Here is a 24,415-nt window from a genome sequence, read left to right on the forward strand (position 1 = left end):
AAGACTCGCCTGGCTTCTGCTGGGGTTTATTTCCTTCCTCGGCTACAAGATATCGCATCACTCTGCTGTCAACGGCTCACTCTCAGCTGAAACCTCTCTTTACAGAGACAGCTTCAGAGACGAGCCTGGGGGGCTGCCTGTTCTGCTGCAATGACCCTGCTCAGCCCGCCCTGCGGGGCTGCTTAGCTAGGACCGCCTCTGCCCCCTCGAGGATGAAATTGGAGTCCCCAAGTGCAATTCATTAAAACACTTGCTTAGCAGTAAACTGACGTGGCATGCTTCCTCGCCTTAAAATTAGAGTCACAGGAGAAAGACATTCGGAAATACAGTGAACTCTATGGGGAACAGATACGCCCAAGAGAAAGCCACACCCTCTGTGGCTGACAACGGGCACTTTAAAGCAGGATATGAGCGCCACGGTCAAGCTGTCTTTCCTAACAAGATGGCTGTGTGAGTTTCTTCCCATCAAATGCTACACACGTGGCACCACCCAGACAACAGGTGTGGCCTTGTTTCCTGAGACTGACCGTCCGCACAGCCCAGCACCTCCTACGAGGGGTCGCTGGGCTTCCCTTCACCAACACCGTGCCCTACTCCTGCAGCGCTGCTCAGCTCAGAGCCTGGAGCTGGGGACGAGCCCCACGGGGAGGCTTCAGGACGCACACAGCTCAGCAGACCTGCTGACTCGGCTTCCCCTGCGAGCTGGCACACGACAGTGTCCACCAAGGGGAAGAGGAAAGACAGCATTTAGAGCAGGAGGTACACGATGCCCGAGGGGAGTCCCCGCACGCCCAGGACACTGCGGTGACCAACAGGGACACGGCGGCCTTGGCCTCCACTCCTCATGGAGCACGTCCAGCACCTGGTGAGCCCGCACTGCTCTCCCTGGGAGTTTCCACAGAATGTGAAAGTCTGAGATTCACCAACCCTCAAAAATTCTCTGAAAGTGGATGCATTGGCTGCGTAAATTTAGCAATTAAAAGAATACCTTTGAGACAAATTGGGGCTTAATAGAAAGAAAATAGTTTTGAGAAACAAACTGATTCTCACATCTATAATGCCATAAATGTTAAACTATATTCAAGTGATATTTTTTCTGGAATACTAAAATATTTTTTCACGTTTTATAGATAAGGCATTTTCCCTGTAGTCAATGTTGTCTCTGGTTGACTGACAGAGCTGAGATTACCCACTGTGGTCAGAAAATCCTCGTACTTTGAATTGTTCTCTGGGAAGCCACCAGAGCATCCTAGAATTTGCCATGGTGTAGCAACAGAGCAAAGAAAAACCCACTTGTGCACGCCCACACACGAACACACACACACAGAGTAAGACGTCTACCTTAACGCCAGATCTAGAGAAACCTGCCTACCAGAAAACACACACACACACACACACACACACATCCCTAAACACAGGCACCGAATCCACTGGGATTCCTTTAAAATTATCCTTCCATCACTTTCAAGACAAGAGGCACAGGGCTCCTGAAACTGGCGACAAGGCGCGCAGGCTCCTCACTTGTGGGTGTCCCTCATGTCCTCGTGGCTGGCCGTGCGCAGCGCCCCATCTGCAGCCGGTCCAGCCGAAGGGACCGCAGAGAGGTGGGGCTCGAGGTTTCACTTTTGATGGTGGTCTTGTCATCTCGTACCTCTTCCCGTAAAGCTGGCAGCTGAGGGAATGAGGTAAGTGTAAAACTGGGTGACAATAGACTGTGTTGAATATGTGATCTGGAGCTCTGTGAATAGCTGAGTAGCTGTGGAGTAGCTGTCCCCATGTCGGCGTTTCTGTCATTGAATGTGCCGTTGATGCTCCAGTGTGACCGTCCCGCCCCCCCTCCGGGTGGCAGGGACCCCCACGTGGGAGCCCCCAGGCTTGCTCTCTCCAGCTCATCCACCCTCTAGAAGTTTCCCCACCCTCAGTAGGCGTGGGCGCTGCAGGTGTGTGTGTGTCCTCGTGCCCCGTGTGATATTGCATGACTAACCAGTTTGTGTTTGCACGCTTCCTCCTGTGCTCTTGGGACCAAGCAGCGTGGAGGGAACACAGAGGCTGAGCTTACTCCTGACTTACTCCTGCTGAGCTTTGCGGTGAGTACACGTCGGCCTGGTCCCGCGGGGGCACGGAGGCCACTCCCTAGGAGTGGAGGGTCAGCAGGTCTCCAGAGGTCGCGCCGGGAGAGGAGCCCTCAGCAGCAGAGAACGTGACCTTGGCGCTCGCCGGCCACCTGAGTGGTCAGAACATGGCCTGAGTCTCCCTGGCGTCCGTGCACACGGGTGTCCCTCCCACAGCAGCAGTGCTGCTGGCCATGCCCTGTGTGCACGTTCTCGGAGAGAACAGGGCACAGAGCATCAGGGTTCACAGGGCTGCCCTGCCCTGGGCCTCTTCATCCAGAGGCCAGTGTTTAACACAGAAGCGCCCTGGCATCTGGGGGTCAGCCACCGCTGAGGAGCCACCCTTCCTTGCAGGTGCTGCTCTGGGCGGTCCTCTGGTGGGTCCAGCCCGGGAGCCCAGCCCTGCTCGAGCCACTCTGAGAGCAGGAGGCTGTCTGCTCTGTCCTGTTCACGTCTCAGCTAGAAAGCTGGATTGGGCTTTAAGTTTTTTACCAGCAGCTTTTAGCTATATGTCAGAATAAAGTCAGCCACAGAGTTCTCTCCTTGATCTGCTTGGTCCTTCACATTTCTCTGAATTCTCAAAGCAGCTGAAGCCCAGAATGGGTTGGGGCGGGGTGTCTGGAGAGGAGGGGCTCGGGCACCAGCTGCCGTCCCAGGACTGACTCGTCTATGTGTTTGTTTCCAGTTTACCCGCACTACTTCTGTAGCTGATTATACAGCGTCCAGAATACGACAAAGGCTACATTTTGAACTTGATGCAATCTTTAATCTGTCAATACTTGTTATATGGACCAGAAGTTATTTTATTACAGAGTTTTTAATTAGTGAAAAATTCATGAATACCATAGAGAAAATATTTTAAAATTTAATGTTTCTTATATTTGTGTAAACTTATGACTTCATTGATATACTTCCTTTTTCTTGTCTATCCAGGCTATGAATATCCTTTCAGATCAGTTCATGTTCTGATACCTGATTTTAGTCTTTCAAATGATTATACCCTAATACTTGTCTGTATAAATCCTATGAACAAATATAGGGCTTTTGCAAATGATGCATTTATTGTCATCATTCTTGTTTAATTTTTAAATGTTAAGCCATGAGAGAAGGGGTTTTACTGCGATTGTAAAATCATCATGACACAGTGTGCATTATCCTTCCAGAATATAACCAAGCTCTCCAACAATCACTCTGAAATGAGCGAACTTAATTTCAACCAATTGTTGTATTTTAACGACTGACCTAAACTGTACTTTGTTTCTGGGAAGAAATGCTTTTTGTCTGCAGCGTGAAGCCATTTAAAAGTACTGGGTGTTAAATGTGAGCTTCTAATGGAATTTGGGCTGAAAGGATAACTAGAAGACGACTATGAAAATCTCTCCTGTAACCCAGTCTCTGTGGACCCAGATCCCTCCTCTCCGGTGAGACTCTTCGAGGACCAGTCGCGATGCCCTGCACCCGCTGCGGAGCCATCGAGCTGGACAGTGAGGGCACCACATCCCCGACAGACAGACAGCATAGTGCAGCTCTGACAAAGGCCTTATTTTTCTGATGTAAATCATCTTTTTACATCTGTTTGTAAACATGGTTAAAGAATGGACCTAGGCATACATTCTTAGATTTTGATGACATAGCCATTTTGGATAGTGTAAGTAGCAAATGTAACTTTTACTTTTTCAGCAGCACATTAAAGCAGCCAGCAAGAGATGCATTCAGTTCATGGTGCCTTTATGCAGCTGATATCTCAGCAGACACAGACGGCATGTCTCTTTACATGTGTGTTCTGCCTTTCCTTGTACAATTCATTGTTAACATTCTAATTTTCTATCTTTTGTGAACTTCCTGAATATGTGACAAAGTATGTACAGTCTACTTTTGAACTATTTGTTATCACAGTATTATTTATTGCTTTCTTTCAATAAAGTACTGAAGCAAAATTTCCCACTGCCAATAAAGAGTGCCGAGGGTAAGCTGTATTCTCAATGAGAACAGACCAGAGCTGGTAATGGGAGCCCGTGTCATCACACAGACATTCTGTGAAGAGAAACAGGTGGATACAATGGAAAGGCTAGAAGGCGGAAGTATAGGTGTCCCCAGAGGACAACCAACCTGGTATTCATGTCCTTGGATCCGGAGACAAGGGACTCCATCACTTCAGCACCTGCGGGGACAGGGCCCCTCTGCTGCTGAGGCGTGGGCAGCGGGCCGAGGGTGGGAACAAAGTGCAGGTGTCGAGGCTCACCGTGGATCCCAGGGTGGGGTGGCCGAGGGCAACCCTGACGTGGACCCGAATGATGCACTAGGGAGTGTACGTGTGCACACTTGTGTGTGGGAGCTTTTCATGTTATTTTGGTCACCAGTCTTTGTTATTCATATATCCATAGAAACAAGAATGTAGCAGGGGGAGGTGCGAGGGAGATTCAAGAGGGAGGGGACACACGTACACCTATGGCTAATTCATGTTGCTGTACGGCAGAAATCAAACCGATATTGCACAGCAATTATGCTTCAGAAAAAAAGAACATAGCAAGGTGGTCAGGAAAGTATGAAAAAAAGATTTCTCATAGAGATTTATAATCACAACTCTGTGTACATCTGGGAGGAGGCTGCCCACCACCATCAGACCTTCCCACCAGCATCAGACGTTTAACCCCCAGCATCAGGCCTTAGTCCAGCATCAGGCCCTCCCCCAGCAACAGGCCCTCCCCCAGCAACAGGCCCTCCCCCAGCAACAGGCCCTCCCCCAGCATCAGGCCCTCCCCCAGCATCAGGCCCTCCCCCAGCATCAGACCCTGGTCCAGCATCAGATGTTCCTGCCCCAGCATCAGGCCCTCCCCCAGCATCAGGCCCTCCCCCAGCATCAGGCGTGGCAGCCCCACTTGTCTGACGCTCCTGAGCACACTTAGGCAGCCCCAGAGCAGCAGGACAATAGCTCTTGCAGGATGTGCATCTTTAGGAATCACCTGCGGAGCAGCAGCAGCTGGGGTCTGTTTCAGGCCAAGGAGAGGCAAAGAAGAGGCACTTGTGCCAGAGGCAGCGGTGGGTGTGGGCACGTTCCCCAGCTCTGCTTCCTCCCCGAGGGGGCTTTGCTCTCCTGCTCTTCTCACATGCTCACTCCAGGGCCCCAGGGCTGTGTCCTTCCAGATTCACGGTCTCCTTGATATCTCAAGCCCAAGTCCTGAGTTGCGTCCCAGTCCGGCGTGGCAGAGGGCTGGGAACATCCAAGCTCAAGAGCTGAAAGGATCCCAGGGGGACAGCCGGGCCCCAGCAGGTGGCAGAGCAGGCGATGAGTGTGGCCGTCAACAGAGAGCCCCACAGCAGCACTGGAAGGAGAGCAGGGATGCCTTAGCTCACTGGGGACATTGCCTGGCCTCAGAACTCAGATGTCACCCCAGCAGCTCTGGGGACACAGGAAGCCGGTGAGTGACACCACGCCACTCGGGCCGTGTGGGTGGGCACTGTTGACCATGGCCTCGGTTTTCATTCCCGTTCCGACTGTCCCTCCAAGGGCTGGCGGGCTCCTCCTCCGAATGGCACAGATATTTTCTTTGTGGGTGAACACATCCCGGCTTGTTTCTGTCGGCACTGTTGCTGCTCTTCGTGTGTTTTCCTCTTCTCATCCTGTGCTTGCTGCTCTTCCAGTTTAACTTAGGAGCAGCCCCCTGATTTTCTGCATTTCCTAGTTGTCAGCGTTCCCTGGGGCTTTCCAGGTGCCGCTAGCGGTAAACATCCTGCCTTCCACTGCAAGAGATAACGAGAGATGTGGGGTCGATCCCTGGGTTGAGAAGATGCCCTGGAGAAGGGCATGGCAACCCACTCCAGTATTCTTGCCTGGAGAATCCCACGGACAGAGGAGCTACTGGGCTACAGTCCCTGGGGTCACAAAGAGTCAGACATGACTGAAGCAGTTTAGCACAAACTCAGGTTTTAGTTCAGTCACTCAGTTGTGTCCAACTCTTTGCCACTCCATGGACTGCAGCACTCCAGGCTTTGCTGTAATTCACTCTCCTGGAGTTTGCTCAAACTCATGTCCATCGAATCAGTGATGCCATAGAACCATCTCATTCCTGCTGCATCCACCAGAGAGGTGGCTGGGGCTCGGCAAAGTGCATGGTCCCACTGCGTGGATGTGAACCTGCCCTCACCACTGCCTCACCGCGTGACCATCACTGTCTCCTCCCCTGTAAATCGGGAGGTGGCAGCACCTGCTTGGTAAGGGGCACACACAGCGTCTGGTATACAATCAATGCACCATCCAGCTCAGTGTTGTATTCACTAACAAGAGGGATAGCACTGAACAATCTGCTCCTTTTTCTCTCTTCTCCCTTCACTGTGCTCCAGACCACATCTGTTTTACTCACCCTGTAAATCCCACACCCAGCAAAAGGAAGACACTCAACAAATATCTGGCTGAAGAGGCAGGAACATACCCTGTCCTTAAGGAGATGAAGCCGAGCGAGACGGGGGCCTGATGATAACACTGTGTGATGAGGAGACCCCAGGAGGACCTGCGTGGCTGTGGGCTGGGCGGGGGGCATGGGCAGAACCCCTCATGAGCTCCTGGGGATGGGGAAAGTGGCAGGAAGGAGGGGATGCTGTTCCTTGTGGGGTGCCCACAGATTGTACCTCACTCCTCTCTGATGAGCACTTAGGCCATTTCCAAACACTTGTCACTGTTCTGGAGGAAACAGTCATCGCCCGGCTCCTACTCAACCCGTTTCGTAGAATACGTTTCTCATCGGAGTAAGCATCTGCTTTACTCATTCCATGCTCCGTTCACCCACCCATCCAGCCAACCATCTGTTCATCCACCCATCCACCCATCCACTCATCAACTGATCTGATCATCTCGGACCCTAGAGAAGACAGACGCCTCCTCCGCTCCTCCCAGGAGGACACCCAGCGTGAGTGACAGGAGCCTCGTGGGGACAGTGGGGGAGACACAGAAGGGACATACATGCAGACCCTCCTCCCTCTGAACGGTGAAGCACCCACCTGGTCCTAACGCCTCCTTGCTGGTGTGTCCAGGCCGGCCCTTTTCCTTCTTGCCAAACCAACGAGCGATGGAGGACTTGATGCCCTTCTCCTTTGGGGCTTTCTGCAGCGAGTCCTGGCTGCTGTTGCTGTTGCTGGGGTTGCCCCCGAGACCGTCCTGAGAGCCTGTCGTGCTTCGGGGAGAGAAAATGACCTTTAACTGGCACCCTTGTGCAAACACACACCCCTCCATAAGACCTACTGATAGAACCGGACACCTAGCAACACCCACGCCTCAACCTCGCAGCAGATAGTGGAGTCTCCTTCACCAACCACACTCCACACGAGCGATGCAGGCTTCCGGCCACAACCAATGGCCCCAGGAAGCTGAGATTCTCTGACTGGAGCCCTCCCCCAAGGAGGGAGGTCTTCACTCCAGACGAGCTGGTGCAGAGGGCGCCCCGACCCTCCCTCAGGGTCGCTGCTCGGCAGGTGACAACGCTCCCAGAGAAGGCGAGCTCCCCAGTTCTGGGCAGTTCCCCCCGCCTCCTGCAGGGTGACCGTCCTCGGCCGTGGCAGGAGAGCGACGGTCACTGTGCAGGGCTGCTGGGCAGGTGACCACATGTGCCCTCCATCAAGTGCTGCCTGGCTCACGACGGGAGCTCAGCAGGTTGGGCTCTGAATGAGGACAGTGTCAGTCACAGGAGGGGACAGACAGTCTCCTGAGAGGAGACCCCTGAGGAAAAGGGAGGGACCCTCAAGAGCAAAGCCGAGAGGCATGGAGCCGTAACCATCAGGAACGCGCCCCAGGCCTGGCAGACCTCTAGCTAGAGCAGGAAGAGACCTCCCACAGGAGTCAACACGTAGAGACAGATGTTTTCTAAAATCACTGAGGTCACTGAGCTCTTCTACCCCGGCACCTGAAGTTCACCACTAAACACAGGCACCGAATCCAGTGGGATTCCTTTACAACCATCCTTGCAACTCTTTCAAGACAAGAGCCACAGGGCTCCTGAAACTGACGACGAGGCGAGCAGGCCCCTTACTTGCGGGCGTCCCTGATGTCCTCATCGCTGGCTGTGCGCAGTGAGCCCGTGAGCCGGTCCAGCCGAAAGGACCGCAGCGAGGCGGAGGTCGAGGTTTCACATTTGATGGTGTCATCTTCTACCTCTTCCTGTATGGCTGGCAGCTGAGGGAGTGAGGTAAGTGTAAAATTGGCCAACAATAGACTGTGTCGAAAAAGGCAATCACACAGGCTTTACATTATAACCAGAAACTTACTTGAAAATATATCAGCTATGCTATCCGCCAAGTACAAAAAATGCCTTGTTCTAGCTTAATGCCATCTTAAAGGACTGTTTGTTCAAGAGAAGCGGGGCCGTGGAGCAGCGAGAGCACCCCACTGACTGCAGAGACCCCGGACGGGAGCCTCCCTGCAGCCGGGCTCTGCACTCCCTGAAATCCAGCGAACAGATGGCCCTGCCAGGCAGGACAGCAGAGCCACGCCAGCACCGAGAACCCTGCATGGCATGAACTGCCCTGATGAAAGGACTGTGCTCATCGCCAGATGCTGCTCAGAAGCACCACTAGCAAGAGTAAGAAACCTCTCAGCAAAGCCGTCCAGACCTTTCGATTTGAAGGAGGAAAGGAAACAGCTTGTACCACCACCCAAGATCATCTGTAGTGATGATGCAGGTTACTGAGCCCAGGACAACAAGTGAAACACAGAAAAGGTACCTAAGCCCTCCATGCGAACACCATGTGTCTGGCTTGTATTTCTCAGTAACATACAGACCGGGGGCTACACACTGAAGTGCTTACACCCAGTTTGAGTGTCATTTGCTCCCTGGGGTTTACATAAAGCTCTCCTAGGTCTTCACTAAGAAATAATCTTGTATCAACCTAGAGGGGTGGGATAGGGAGGGAGATGGGAGGGAGGTTCGAAAGGGAAGGGATGTATGTGTACCTATGGATGGTTCATGTTGAGGTTTGACAGAAAAGAACAAAATTCTGTAAAGCAATTATCCTTCCATTAAAAAGTAAACTAATTAAAAAAAAGAAAAAGATGATCTCGCCTGGACTCCCAGCTCTTCCGCTAGTCCTGGGTCTGAAGCTAGGAAAGACACTGGTGGCAACAGCGTGGGGAACAGATGAACCCCTCGGGGTCCAGACAGGTCTCACGTATACATTTGGGTGTGTGGTTAAGCAGGGGAGGTTTGAGGAAACATGCATGGCAAGTATTTTTATAAACAATGAGTGCGTTGTTTTAACCAACTAACCAGTCCTTTTTTAATGGGATTCTGTAAAGAATACTGGTCCCGTGCAGCCCCACAGGAGCTTGGTGACAACAAAGTGACTTAGTGCAAAATACAGCTGGACTCATTTAACAGCAGCTGGATAAACTGGGCACCCTCCCCTGACCTCTACCAAGAAACCTCAGACAACAGAAGGCTACAAAGGCTAGAAATTATCCACATGGAACTGAACAGGGATCAATCTCAAATTCAAGTTAAAATAAGCACTTCTAAAAATCAGAAAACAACAAAGAACAGAGCAGGGAAGTGACACACCTGGGTTGACTATGGACTCAGTGGAGACAAACACCTGCCTTAGAGTCAGGGACCACGGCCAGCCCCTTCCCCCGGGCCTCCTCCTAAGGAAGGCTCTGGGTCCGCAGCCTGGCCGCCCTCCCCCAGGGTGGGAGCCGCCCCACTGCTGCCCACGTGACTAGGATGGGCAGTGCCGTGTCCTCACTTACCAGGAGGGCAAAGCAGGCCACAAAGCGGGCGAGCGGCACACCCAGGGCACCAACCCCAGGGTGATGACGCTGCTCTGCTGTGCCCAGCAGAAGGGCTCCCGGGCACTGAGCTGCCTGAACTGGAGCACGGCTGCCCGAGTCCTGCAGGAAGGCCCCAGGAGTGCTCCATCAGCGGGCTGGGAGTGGGAGAGGGACAAGGAAGGCCAGCCCTCGGGGCACTGGACTCCAACAACAGGGGCTCAACCAAGTGACCAAACGGGAGAGGCAGCGAGCTCCCTCCTGATGCTCCCTCCATCAGGGATGCCGTGATGAACACGAGAGCCTCTGGAGCAAAGTGGGCTGGACGGCACCACAGGAAGTGTCCAGGCTCTGATCAGACCAGTCCGAACCACACTGCTGGGTGTGGGAGCCTGGGCACGGTGCTCGGCCTCTCTAAGCCTCAGTGTCCCTGTCTGCTGAATGGGGATAACAGCAGCCTGGACCTCACCTGGCGTCTGCGGGATTAGATGACAGACTCGGAAAGCACTCGACAAGGTGCCTGGCGCACAGAGTCTCCTGCACACTGCTACCCACCGTCATTAAATCGCCTTCCCCCAAATCTAACTTCTATGGCTCTGATTCAGTCATTTGTTTAAAAAAATACTCTAAGCGGAAATTCCACGGTGGTCCAGATGTTAGGACTTGCCACTTTCACTGCCAGGACACTGGTATGATCCCTGGTTGCGGAACTAAGATCCTATAAGCTGTGCAGCATGGCCAAAAATATAAGTAAAGACAAATTTTAAAATAATAAATAATACTATGTCTATTATAAATAAGCATGAGATGATTAGAAGGCAAACACGTGGGAGATGGGCAAACTGTTACAATTGTCCCATCAAATGACCTATTTCCAACAGAACCATCAGCATACTTTAAGTGGTGGGTGAGTTTCATTACTTCCATTAAAATGTCAATTATTCACCAGTACACAACCACACAGGGTTCATTCGTGTAAAATGATAAGGACTCTCTAATACTTCACAGAGAAACAGAGGCATGCTAAATTACTAAATAGTTTACCTTTTGACAATGCTTCCTTAAATCACTAGGCTGATAGATGCATGCAAAGAAATGAAGAGAAACCAGATTTCTTGCGACTTTGAAGCTAAAAATTCAAGAATCAGTACAGACAAACACAGTATAGCAAAAATGATGGCAAACTTACAAGTGAGATGAAGACTTAGAGAACATGTAACTGGAAACAGAACATTTCTTTTGACCACAGAAATTAAATAAGCTATTCAAGTTTTACTAGAGAAACACTATAAATTATTACTCAGGAAGATACAATTCTATTACAACATCATGATTTATTAAAGCACAGCATTCTGTACAATAAAGGCCCTTAACAGTTGTCTATTCTCAGCCAAACTTCTCTATAAGTTAGTTTCTCTTCATAAAAAACATGTTATACTTTAAAATAGTAATTTAACTGATGAGGAAGTTACCATTAATACCTATTTGAACACTGAACAAATCGAACCACCTATTGGACATTAACATAAAATGCTTACCTAGAATTTGATTTAAAAGTTCTCAAAATAAATGTATTAAAGCACGTTCCCTGTGAAAATATGTAAGAAAGCAAGCTAGCATAATAGCAGGTGCAGTCTTTCCATTTTATTAACCATAGAAGATGCTTTTTAAAGAGTCTAGTAGAGACATTCACTGTGCAAAAGCTGATGAGATTTATAGTCTTAAAAACAAGCACCGACACAGAAAGGATATTGTGTCAAAAGTCCATTAATTCTACACTTAAGATCATTTCTTTAGGTAAGGATAATCTCATTTATGAATGACACATGATATGCGGTTTAGGATCCATCTACATTATGCTTGTAACTGCATAGTGATATGTTAATTCAAACTTACTGCTATGGGGAAAAACACCATTTGATGAGACATGAAGACAAAGCACAAACCCAACTAAGGGGACGCCTGCTGTGGACCACAGCACTGCTATGACCAGAGCAGGTGGGAGGACGGGGAAGGGGAGATGGATGGGTCAACTGCAGCCTCGGGGGCGAGGCGGGGCAGTGGTGGGAAGCTGGGGTCTGGACTGACAACCACTGAGCAGACAACAGGATGAGCCAGGAAATCACAACCAATGATGAAAGCAGACACACCATCAGAGAACTCCAACAGCAGGACAGAATATACAGAACTGTTCTTTTACAAACACTCGGAAATAAATCAATCGTGAAACTACAGAGAAATCGTCAAAGAATTTTAAATATCAACTAATTAGCCAACGATGCAAATTATAAAAACAGTGTCTCCAAAGACCACAAAATGGACTAGTTACCACTTCACATGCCGCTAAATGATTCACAGTTAATTTAATGATATGCCGACTAACAATGCAGCTAACATGAAACGGGTGGTAACCAAAAAAAAAGTGAAAATACAAGTGCAGTTGTAAACACGAGTTCATGGGGTAAACAGCAATGCACTCGCAAAACCTAAGCTAAACATGGAAGAAAGCTGGAACATGTGCTTTAGAGCCGCACACTCTGTCACCAAAAGCCCTAGGTCGTCATCCCGTTTTCAGACTCGGAAGAGTGAGGAAGCCAGACTTCTTCACTAGGGCCCTGGGGCACCGGGCTTTGAACCTGGTTTCACTAGCAGAGCTGGCCTGAGGGCACGGCCAGGCGCATCAGTGAGCAGACCAGTTGAGATTCCTAAGCCAGGGGTCCAAATATCAAGACTAATTTGTCGCTGTGTGATTGTGGAATGATTTCGCTCAGTCGCGTCCGACTCTTTGTGGCCCCATGGACAGTGGCCTACCAGGCTTCGCGGTCCATGGGATTTTCCAGGCAAGAATACTGGAGTGGGCTGCCATTTCTTTCTCCAGAGGATCTTCCCAACCCAGGGATCGAACCCGGGTCTCCTGCATTGCACACAGACGCTTTACCGTCTGAGGCACCAGGGAAGCCCGATTCAAGACTAGGCAGTTTTAAAAATCTTAGACCTCTGAGCGTAGCAAACGTACCTGATTTTCTTCTGGGTAAAAAGAGAAAAAACAAACAAACAAAAGAAAACCAGTGTGCTCGGGGAGGGACGCGGCAGGGAGGAGGCAGACACATACCAGCGTCATGAAGCCCAGCTTGTCTTCTTCTGGCTCAAGGCTGGGCTGCCTCCTTTTGGGCATGGAGCGCCCTCCGCTGGGCGGGAAGGAGTTGGCATACCAGGAGGCGAGATCCAGGTTGAGGGAGTTGGAGCATTTAAAGCGCCGAAGGTTGCTGAAGCTCCCACTGCCCACCCTGCTCTCAATCCCCTCCGCCCGCTGATTCGTGTTCTCTTTGTCTTTTGGGATGAACCTAAAACAGAATAAAATCATCACCTGCCTTTGTCAGCAGAGGAACATGTCTGGACAGCAAATTTGGGCTTGCATTCTGTGTCACCATTAGCAAATTCCAGGAAGAGGTGCTCAATTAACATCTCAGCAAAAAGGTTCAGCTTTCCCTCTTTGGAATATTCTCAAACTTACAATAACTTATCATTGAGTCTTACAAAGTGTCCCCTCATCATTCACGTTTGATTTTATTTACTCTAACATTCTGATGGGGCCTGTGTGGTGACTCTCCCTGTGAGGAGATACCTGAAGCTGACCACCTTTACCTTCCCTGCTCTCAGGGCAGAGATGCACGTCAGTGCCTCAGATCTTTTCCACTGGGAATCCGGAACTCCGTATAACCAAAACAGCGATTCACGAGCAAGCTGGAGTTTCTAAACACGTCTCCAGACCAGATGAAGTGCTGAGTTGAACTTTTCATTTTGTTTTAAGCTTGTGTATGTGCAAACGCATCACTTGATGAAATTCTCCACCAGCTTTGTGTGAGTTTCTGGATTCAGGTCAATGTGCTGCATTAACCTAGAATTCACAGTTACTGCTCTTCTCCCCTAATGTGTCATGGATGATTTTATATACAGATTACATGCATGATTATGCAAGTAAAATGATTTTCCCATTAAAATACAAGATCCTTACAGGTAGTAAACTCTCCAGTTTCACTTCTACTTATACATCTTGAAAGTTTTTCACTGTTGACAAGTTGATGGACAGAATTTACCATTTACATCAAGTCAACTTGTTGCATAAGGAAAAATCATTTTTACCTGACAACTTGCTCTAAAAATAAAAATATTAATACAGAAGTGTTCCCAATTTCCTACGGGGATGAGGAAAGACAATCTTTCTGAGCTTGTCTGTGCTCAAACACGGCCCACAAAGCAGTCTGTCTCAGCGTCAAAAGTACAGGTGGCACCATCTGTGTTTTCTGGTTGTGCCATTCACCCCTGCCTTTTCCCCGAGCTCCCCGCACTCGACCAGCGGGAATGGGCACCTCGGCCAGGGGTGACAGGATGAGAACAATCTGAGCAGCAGCTCTGCCAGGTCCTGTGCAGGGTCACCGGCCTGCGGCCACTCTGAACGTGGACTCGGGACAGGAGGCACAGCTGTGCGGGTGTGGCACCAGGCAGGCCTCGGGGCCCCAGCCACCCGGCTGCCCCCAGACCCAGGGCCCCCTGCTCACCACGAGGCGGGCCTTTGGGTTCTATCCTGTTTTGTAAACTGTTCTAACTGCCAAGACTGGGTCTAAAGAAAACATTTTAAATATACTGATGAGATGAGAAAAACTCAAACACAGGTCCATGGATCACTGTCTTACAACAAGCCAATCTTCACAATGTATTAAGCTAAAAAGGAAAATGCAGATCTGAGTGGGAATTTGCCAAGCCCAGAACCCCAGCTTTTCTGTTCCAGGTGGCTTTTCACCAGAACGTAGAAGGCTCCGAGGGACACACGAGGGCGAACCCTCAGTGCTGGAGGGTGCACGGGCCACAGGGGACACTGCCTCGGGACCTCACCCACCTTGGGGCCCAGAGCTGAGGGGGGGACACCCCACAATGCCCCCCCACAGAGTGCTGACACCACACTGTGGACAGAATGCCCTGGCTGACTGAGCTCTATAATCAAGGGCAATCTCAGAACTGAAAATTCCTGAAGCAGACCTGAAGTCAGTTTTCTCACTATGGAACACTCAGACTTCTCTAAGCAGAAGACAGCTCCTCAGAGAAGCCGAGTCTCCGGGGAGCTGGGCTCAGGCGCACCCACCAGATCTCTTCATTGATCTTGTCCAGCTGCTCCTGAGTCCTCATGGCCAGAGTCTCGGCATCGGCCTGGCCGCTGGGCGACAGCAGAGCAGGCGAGCTGAAGACGGTGACCCTGTCGCCCTCGCCGTCTGACATGCCCTCGTCCCTCTCCAACACCTGGCCCACGTTGGCCAGCATGCTGGCTTGCTTCCCGCGCTCTTGGTCCTGATCTTTCAGGGGCTGCACCTGGGGCACGAGAGGACCACATCTCGTCAGCAACATTCTGGGCACCTCAAGTCTATCAGGGACTGAACACAATTTTACATGGAAGCCCTGACTTTGGACAAATGGGCCATGCTTATGAGACACTGCCATCTCTTAAGCGAGCAGTACTGAAGAAACGGGCAGGAGGAGAATCCAGTTCCTAGATGGCCTGGTGACATTCAGGTCTCAGCGTGGACGGAAGGCAATCCTATGAGGTTATTCACAAGGGTGGGCTGATGGAGTCAGAGACAAAAACCGAAAATTGCAAATATATATCCTTGCTTCCATCAGCCAGGCTGAAGGAAAATTAGAAAAAAAAACCCTTCAGCTCCGCAGCCGCTGGGTCCACCCCACCGGTCATCACTGGTACTAGTTCGCCAAGGAGTGCCGTCCTCGCGGGTTCCCAGCCCTCCGTTTTCCAGGCTGGTCTGAACACGCACAGACAGGAGTGAGCAGGGGCAGCCAGGGGACGGGAGGGCCAGCCTCCCGTGGCTCTCCTCTCAGGGCACAGGCCCTCGGGCTGTTCTGGGGATGGCCCCGCACACCTCAAGGGCGCCTCTGTCATCTGAGACGCATGCAAGAGTGCCTGCTGGGCCCCGTGCCACCCTCCCGCTCTCCTCACACCTCACTCCCTTCTCTCCGCAAATCTCCCCCTGCCCCACTCTCACCCAGGTCCTGCCTTGTTTTCCCAGACATGACCTCAAAGCAACGGAGGGGCAGCCTCGAGCTGCTGGCTTGCCGGCTCCCTGTCCCCCGTGGCCAGTACCTTCGCTTTCTGTCTTCGTCACGACCCCTCCCCAGGGCTGGGCCACCCCTTTTCCTGGCTCCAGGACCACCTGCCATCATTCCTGCTCTGCTCTGGCGAACTAGCTGCCTATGGGTTCACCCCCATCAGCCTGATGAGCACATCCTCTCCATTCTCTCGCCTTAAAATCGCACATTTTTGAACACTTAATTCTGAGAAATTGTACTCTAAGTGTTCCATCGCAAAGAGAAACACTCAGAACAATACTAACCCTTATAAACCATAATGAATAAGAAGTCACATCTCAGGTGTAGAAAAGCTTCTGGAGGAAACATGGCCAGCCATTGACGACAACGAAGTCTATGGAGAGAAGCTGGACTTGGGGTCGGGGGTCGGGTGGTGGGGGACAGGACTCACTCTATTGCCCTCGCTCCTCCCATTGCTTTAGACTGTCTCCATGGACCTCACATTCATTCCTGGGCATCGCTCACATTCATTCCTCTACACCCCACTTCACTTCCTCACGGGGCAAAACAAGTCAAACGGCCAAGTTTCCGAGTCACTCGACTCAACCTGGCAGCTCTGTGCTGTCGGCCACGGCAGTCACTCGCCTTGTGCAGCACACTGAGGATGTGACGCAGGCCGGTGCAAAGCTCGATGTGGAAATCACACAGATTTCAAGACTCGCAGTGAAAAAAGCATGAAAAGCAGCCCGCTCATTTTTAGGAAATTTTAGATTGTGTATGTGGCTCATATTATCTTTCTGACGGACAGCACTGTCCACGTGAAAGGCTCATGCTTTGTCTCAGCTTTCGGGTGAACCCAGAAAGGACTACTTAGAATTCTGAACCACACACAACGGCCACACACTCTCAATCCACCTATAATGCAAATCACATTCAATGTTCAAAACCAGAAAACGCTATACACGTTACAGCAGTGGACTAGCCATAAGGAAAATGTAACTCCACTTCCGCGAAGCGTCTGCAGTAACTGTAACAGTGAACCCAGGTCAGTTCAGCTCTTAACACATTTCTAAAGGATTTAGAGATTTAAGGACCTTGTCGTTTTGCATTTCTTCTAAATGCTTTTTTGCATTTTCAACTTCCCATAGGAGAGAATTCTGAAAAAGATACATACAGTGCTTTCGAGTCAATTCTTAACAGACGTTGCGTGGACTGCGGGATGGCTACTCTCCTGTCTGAAAGCATAAAGCACCTCGGGATGAGGGGCGGACCTCGCGCCCAGAGCGAAGTGTCGGCACGAAGCCGGATGACAACTGTTAACGCTAACTTGTACACAGAAAAACTCCTCCTTCCCCGACTGATCTTCTAGATCCAAGGAGGCCAGGTCCCTGGGGTAAGTGAAACTGCTTTATACTTGCTTTCAGCTTTTGCAGTTCAGTGGTCACTCAGGAAACTGGAGCAGGTTTCACATGTAAAATTCAAACCTGAGACAAAACTCTCCCCACCTCAGGGCCAGCCCACAGGTCAGGGTGAAGTGAGCTCTCTAGTGAGGTGTGGGTATCATCTTGGGTTTTGTGGGGGAAAAATGTGCCGCAGAACTTGTAGTGACCATGGGTCTCTCTCAGACAAGCCTTGCCCAAGCGCCGACCTCGGTGAAGGTTCTGGGCCTCGTCTTTAGGGCACTGGTGCAGCTGGGACAGGTTTTCACCGAACCTCAACCAGACTGTTGCCCACTGAGCTGCTCTGATAGAGGTTCTCAGACATTTTCCAAAGCAAATAAAAAGAGAGATGGCTGGAGTTGGAATATGAGAATGCTTGCTTTTACTTGCTTCAATCTTTTCTATCACATTATATAAAAGATCCTGAACTAAACTTATTGATTTGGCTGCATCGGGCCTTAGCTGCATCATGCGCGATTCCTTTGATGTGATTGCCGCGTGGCACGTGGAATCTTAGCTCACCAACCAGGGATCGAACCTGCGTCCCTGACCTTGCAAGGCAGGCTCCCAGCCACTGGACTGCCAGCAAATCCCAGAAATAAACTTCTAAGAAAGAAACGAAGGGGTGAGGGTGGACCTAGAAGAATGTTCTAGCACAGCGGCTGGTAACATCGGGGCCACTGGTGATTCCGCCTCACTGAGGCTTTCTGGAAGGGTTGTGGGCACACATCTACATCTGTTCCTTTACACACTGCCTGTGGATGCTGTCACGCTTATTGACTAGCGTGAAATGCTGCTACTCCAACCAGCAAAGACATTCACTCTGGGGCCCTCTATGGGAGTTTCCCAACTCCTGTCCTGGAGATTCCCCCTCTCACCCCCGCCACACACAGACCGGGCCGAGCCAGGCCAGGCCACATGCGCCTCTTGTAAAGGGGCCATGAAGCTGGCTCACCTTATCCTCCAGAGCAGCCATTCTCTCCTTCAGATGAAGCTGAAGCCTCTCCTCTGAAACAGACAGAAGCTTATCCACGGTATCCGATGAGTGTTCGTTGTGTTCTTCATTCATTTTTTCTCTTTGCCTTGCCTAAAACAGGAAAAACAAAAACTCATAAACTTCAAAAGCAAGCACAGTCGTTCTTTTAAAAGCACCAGGGAGCCGCGACGTGAGCGGCCTGTGCCCTGGTTCCCGAGGCGGTCCCCTCCCACGGCCACCTCTGGTGGGCTCTTGAGCATCCCCAGAGCAGACGGGCGGGTGCAGAGGGAGGCAGGGACTTCACTGGTCAAAGGTCACTCCCAACACTTCTCTTTGGCAGAGCACCTGGGGGACCTTAGTGTCACCAGCCATTTCCTGTGGAAGCGGCTCGAGGAGCAAGCAGAGTTACACTCAGAAACAAGTACACTTGAAAGGGGATCGGCTTACACACACGTCGGTGGAGGAATTTCCCAGTATATAAATAGAAGCTTGATTCTGGGTTAAGGGTGTAAAATGAATTCAATTTATAAAGCAAAAAGTGAGAAAATTCATTTTGGAAAAAAAGCCAGTGGAGATAGACTTTCACATATTTTCCTTTACATGAAACATCACTTGAATTCTTTGTAATGATTGCTCTTGTTCAGTCCCTCAGTCGTGTCTGACTCTTTGTGACCCCATGGACTATAGCACGCCAGGCTTCCCTGTCCTTCACTGTCTCCCAGAAGTTGCTCAAACTCACGTCCTTTGAGTCAGTGATGACATCCAACCATCTCGTCCTCTGTTGCACCTTCTCCTCCTGTCTTCAGTCTTTCCCAGCATCAGGGTCTTTTCCAGTGAGTCAGTTCTTCACATCAGGTGGCCAAAGTATTGAAGCTTCAGCCTCAGCATCAGTCCCTCCAATGAATAGTCAGGACTGATTTCCCTTAGGACTCATTGGTTTGATCTCCTTGCAGTCCAGTGGACTCTCAAGAGTCTTCTCCAACACCTCAGTTCAAAAGCATCCATTCTTTGGTGCTCAGCCTTCTTTACGGTCCAACTCTCACATCCAGACATGACTACTGGAAAAACCATAGCTTTAACTAAGTGTTCCTTTGATGGCAAAGTAATATCTCTGCTTTTTAATATGCTGTCTAGGTTGGTCATAGCTTTTCTTCTAATGATAATTCATATTCAGTTCAGTTCAGTTGCTCAGTCATGTTTGACTCTAGGACCCCCATGGACTGCAGCATGCCAGGCTTCCCTGCCCATCACCAACTCCCAGAACTGCCATCCAACCATCTCATCCTCTGTCATCCATTCTCTTCTTGCCTTCAATCTTTCCCAACATCAGGGTCTTTTCCAAGATGAAAATTCATATTAAAAAACTGGAAATAATTACCTCAAGCAATTTTTAATTGTATTGGAAAGTCTGTGATTTATAAAATGAGCATCAATTTCATGGTTTAAAAAGCTGTTTTAGGACCTACTGTATAAAAAAGAATGGAGAGAAGACAAAAGAATGCTAGATTTGAGATTGGCCCCGTGTTAGAAATTGCTGAGGCCAATTGATTGGTCATGGGCATTTATTATACTACTCCGTCCACTTTTGTGCATGTTTGAAATATCCCATCATAAAAAATCAAAAAACAGGTTGCTGCTGCTGCTGCTGCTAAGTCGCTTCAGTCGTGTCCGACTCTGTGCGACCCCACAGATGGCAGCCCACCAGGCTCCGCCGTCCCTGGGATTCTCCAGGCAAGAACACTGGAGTGGGTTGCCATTTCCTTCTCCAATGCATGAAAGTGAAAAGTGAAAGTGAAGTCACTCAGCAGTGTCCCACTCTTCACGACCCCATGGACTGCAGCCCACCAGGCTCCTCCGTCCATGGGATTTTCCGGGCAAGAGTACTGGAGTGGGTTGACAGGTTATTTTCTGCTAAATATTTTCTGTTAAAACAGTGTCTTCTCCAGCAACACAATTCAAAAGCATCAGTTCTTCAGTGTTCAGCCTTCTTTACGGTCCAACTCTCACATCCATACGTGACTACTGGAAAAACGATAGCTTTGACTATACGGACCTTTGTCGGCAAAGCAATGTCTCTACTTTACAATATGCTGTCTAGCTTTGTCGTAGCTTTCCAAGGAGCAAGCATTTTTTAATCTCATGGCTGCAGCCACCGTCTGCAGTGATTTTTGAGCCCAAGGAAATAAAACCTGTCACAGCTTTCCCAATAAGGCATCGGCATTCAAATATTTTTAAAGCAAACCAAAAGTTTACTTTGAATTGGCTCAGTCATAAACAGCACCCCAATCTCAACAGCCTCTGAGCAGCAGTTCTGAAAGTAAGGAAGTGCACCCCTGATCGGGAGACATTGAGCTCTCTGCTTAAGCAGAGAGGGAGCCCCACCGAGGTCTCATGATGGGAGTTCAGAACCACAGCCCCCTGGGAGCCCACATGTGAGGCTCTGCAGTCCAGGCCCAAGAACACAGCTATGGTGGGGATAGTACTGACCCCTGAGGCTGGACCTGGGATCCCCACTCCATTTCCTGGATGTTCGGTACCGCTGTGTGGCCAACCCTTCCGGGAAACCTCTCTCAGGGCTCTCTGATGCGAGCCTCCACCATCGCCCTTTCCTGGAGCGCCTTCTGTCGCAGCGCAACTACGGTTCTCCTCCTGTCTAGGAGCAGCCATCCTACACACACACCCCACGTCTGGACCGGCAGTTTGGCATGTGGGACTCCAGCGCCACGTCCGAGGCAAGCACCTCCACACCTGGGCACCATGCCTTCCGTTTCACGGGCCTCGGGCTGGCTCCCTCAGGTTGGAGGGCCACTCGGAAGGTCCAACTGTATGCTGAGCAGCTCCCCGGCCTGGCTGGTCAGAGCAACACGCGTCCTCCTTGAACGTGGGGACCCCCTGGCCCCTGCCCACCACCTACGGGCGACCACATCTGGCCCTGCTCCCGAGGTTGGGTGCCTGGATCAGCAGACAGGGCCACACACGCACACTGGACGCCAGAGACAGGAGCGGCGGAGAAAGGCAGCGCCGGCCCCGCCCAGCCGCGTCTCCGGCCCACACGCCCCTCTCCTCCATGCTGCTGTGTCTCTCTCCCGCCTGTCGGCCAAGAACAGCGTCAGCTCCGCTCGCAACGACCCTGTCCTGACGGCACGCGGGCTGTGACCGCAGGGGCGGCAAGCGGGCCATGCTCTGTGCGGACCACTGGCCCCGGGTTCGCGGGGGGCACACCCGCACGCCTGCTCACGCAGCCGGCGCGGCTTCGTGTGTGACACGTGGGTGACGGAGGGTGCTGGTGACCGGCTCGTGAGAGGAGAGGTGCTCCCCCTGGCCCCAGACCCCCTCCTCAGACTGCCTGGGGCGAGCCAGCGCGGGCAGCAGGCAGTGGCAAGCACGGGACACACGAGGGCACACGTTCCTCCTTCCTAAGCTGGGAGGTAAGTTCGAACAGTTTCGCCTCCTTAGTGGCAGAGCTTCCGGAAGACAAAAGTTCAGACTACAAGGCCGACCGGGGGACAGACAGCAAAGATGCCAGGGGAGAGAAGAAACCAGCCCTTGAGGGGAAGATCACAGGCAGAAGGGCGCCCCCTGGCGGCTGTTAGTGACCCTGCTCGGGGAGGGTTTGCGAGCACAGGACACCACCCGCCTCCGGAAACCGGCCGGCCCCTCAGGTGCTCCCTGAGCTCCAGGCAATGCTCCAACAGCCAGGCCAGCACAGGCCCGGCCTGCCTCTCCATGCCCAGCCAGTGCCCACCAGCAGTGCGGGGCAACACCTTTCCCACCAGAAGGATGGGGTGGCTAGCTGGCTGTGGGCACCATATCCCTAGCAGCGCCACGTCTCCTGGACGCGGCCTCTCACCCGTGGGCTCCCGGGGACTGCAAGCTGGGAGTGGGGCCCTGGGTCTGCACCGTGCCCCGCTGTGACTTATTCAACAGTGTATGAATAAAGACTTAAAACTGTGTTCATGACAGAGCTATTTTGGCCATCTCTTAACGAGAATGGGATTTTTCTCGTTCTGTATCCTGCTAGGCTTTGAGTTGCTGACTGAACTCTGAGCAGCAGTGACTCGGAGCTGAAGCATCCTGCGGACACACAGAGCACAGGACAAAACTGCAGGGAAGTTAACGTAGGGATGACATGGGAGCGGGGACTGTCTGACACTCAGGGAGCGCTCCCATCGCAGACGGGCAGCAGGACCCCCGCGTCTGCGCTCCTTTGTGGACTGAGCAGCACCGGGAGTGACACAGTGGGACAGCAAGGGAACAGGCCCTCCCCGCGCCCGCCCCCTGGGGACCAAGAGAAGCACCTTGGAGAGCGCAGCCACCCCCTGAGCCAGCTCAGCCTCCACTTCTGTCAGCATCTGCTGCAGCTTCTGCTCTGCCGGCTCCAGGCACAGCTGCAGCTGTCGGTCTTTATCCTCCTTCTACAAAGGGAAAGCAGAACATCAAAACGGGCCAAGTGGTGCAGCCTCCTAGTAAGCTGAGACAAAACCTAAATGCATGTGTCTACAGGATTAGTTCTGTTTCGGAAGCCGCGTGACGGTAATTTTTCTCTCAGTGTTCCTGGGCTTGGTCTCAGTGGGCAGAACACCTTCTGCCAGAGTATTTGCTTTTCCTAAACGTCTCCAAAGAAGTCTTTAAAGAAAAAAAAAAGTTCTTATATATTAAAGAAGATCAGGTTTCTATAGAAGCTTATTCATTCTTATTGACAAGTTATGGGTCAGTACTGACCCTTCTTAAAACATCACCAGAATCATCATTTGAAGGGAACCCTACCGACCGCAGACGGCCATGGGCTTGTAAGCCAAAATATGGCTTTCATCTCCTCTGAAATACAAACCTGACCAGAGTGTGCCTGGGGAAATGTCAGTCAACTAACATTTGTAAATGCATGATTATTCTTTTAATAGATCTTCTTCCTCTGAAAACTTTCAGTGTAGAACATTTAGACAGATTCTTTTTTGAAAAAGAAAAAAAATGAAATGATCTATACGCTCGGGTTCCTGAGAGGTTAGCATTTATTTCTAAGCAGCTTTCTTATTTTTTCTCTGTGTGTATTACTCTATGTACGTACATAAACAATAAGATGTGCTTTAAAACCCTCAGAAAACAACAGCATATGGTACGTAGTATTTTCTGATCTGCCTTTTACAGCCATTATTTTGTATATCAGAATGCTCTTAATTAGCATTCCACATCATACATTTCAATGGCTTTCTAGTATTTTATTTTTGTAGTGGGGCCAATGATATACATTGTCACACACCAGACTGACTCACTTTGTTTTGGAGAAGCCAGATTTGGTTTTCCTGATTAAGTCCTGATTATGTGAGACCCACACAGGAACAGGAGCAAGTAAAGCTCACCAAACCACAGGAAGTACAAATCCTAATCAGACTGGAGCTCTAACCCTGCCTTTTGTCACAGTGACCCAAGTTCCTAACAGGCAGCCAGCTGCTGTGAAGTTCCCTGCTGCTCTCTGCTCTTTCAGGAAAAATGCTAACAAGCCAATAGATTCAAGTCAAGTGAGACAAGAGTCAGGAGTGGAATTCCACAAAATGGTTAACCCACATCCCAAATAATTCAAACCTCTAAGTTGCAGTCACCCTCAATTTTTAAAAAATGTATTTCCTTTCAGTACAGCTGATTGATCATGATGTACATCCACACTTTTGAACGCAGTATTTTAGGGTCATAAGAACTTTACACTGGGACTTGATTTCCAACATGGGAGTCACATGAAAAGGTCTTTACCTTCCTTCCTCAGTATTCACTACTACAGAAGTCAGACACAGTTCAGGAAAAGCCATTACCTGTCGATGCATAGAATCCTTATTTGCGATTTCATTTTCAAGTTTATCATCGAGGTTGTGCACAGAGATGGCTTTGTGCTGTGCAGCGAGGCAGCGTTTCTCAAGTGTAGTGATTCTCTTCTCCATGTCCTCCTTCTGGGCCATAGCCTACAACCAGGCATTGCAGAGGAGAAAAGGTAAGTCATTATCATAGAATACTGCAATACAATTAAGAGTAAAAAAGCTGGACTAAATCCTAAGTT

The 24,415-nt window shown here is 50.6% G+C and overlaps 1 protein-coding gene across 1 annotated transcript in view; it reads right to left on the reverse strand.

The window, feature by feature from the left end:
- Window positions 1–1,534: 1,534 nt before the first annotated feature.
- The window catches only part of LOC138094964 (liprin-alpha-1-like), a 28,827-nt gene continuing 5,946 nt past the window's right edge, over window positions 1,535–24,415 (reverse strand). Inside the window, exons 8-19 of the mRNA XM_068990961.1 lie at window positions 24,174–24,320; window positions 22,668–22,784; window positions 21,352–21,459; window positions 18,349–18,480; window positions 15,002–15,225; window positions 12,974–13,205; window positions 10,906–10,935; window positions 8,132–8,274; window positions 7,069–7,279; window positions 2,225–2,323; window positions 2,071–2,133; window positions 1,535–1,672 (exon numbers count right to left, since the gene is read on the reverse strand). Of these exons, the coding sequence (XP_068847062.1) occupies window positions 1,535–1,672; window positions 2,071–2,133; window positions 2,225–2,323; window positions 7,069–7,279; window positions 8,132–8,274; window positions 10,906–10,935; window positions 12,974–13,205; window positions 15,002–15,225; window positions 18,349–18,480; window positions 21,352–21,459; window positions 22,668–22,784; window positions 24,174–24,320 (1,644 nt within the window). The remainder of the gene's footprint in view (window positions 1,673–2,070; window positions 2,134–2,224; window positions 2,324–7,068; window positions 7,280–8,131; window positions 8,275–10,905; window positions 10,936–12,973; window positions 13,206–15,001; window positions 15,226–18,348; window positions 18,481–21,351; window positions 21,460–22,667; window positions 22,785–24,173; window positions 24,321–24,415) is intronic.

Source organism: Capricornis sumatraensis, chromosome 19 (assembly GCF_032405125.1).
Source record: "Capricornis sumatraensis isolate serow.1 chromosome 19, serow.2, whole genome shotgun sequence".
NCBI lineage: Eukaryota > Metazoa > Chordata > Mammalia > Artiodactyla > Bovidae > Capricornis > Capricornis sumatraensis.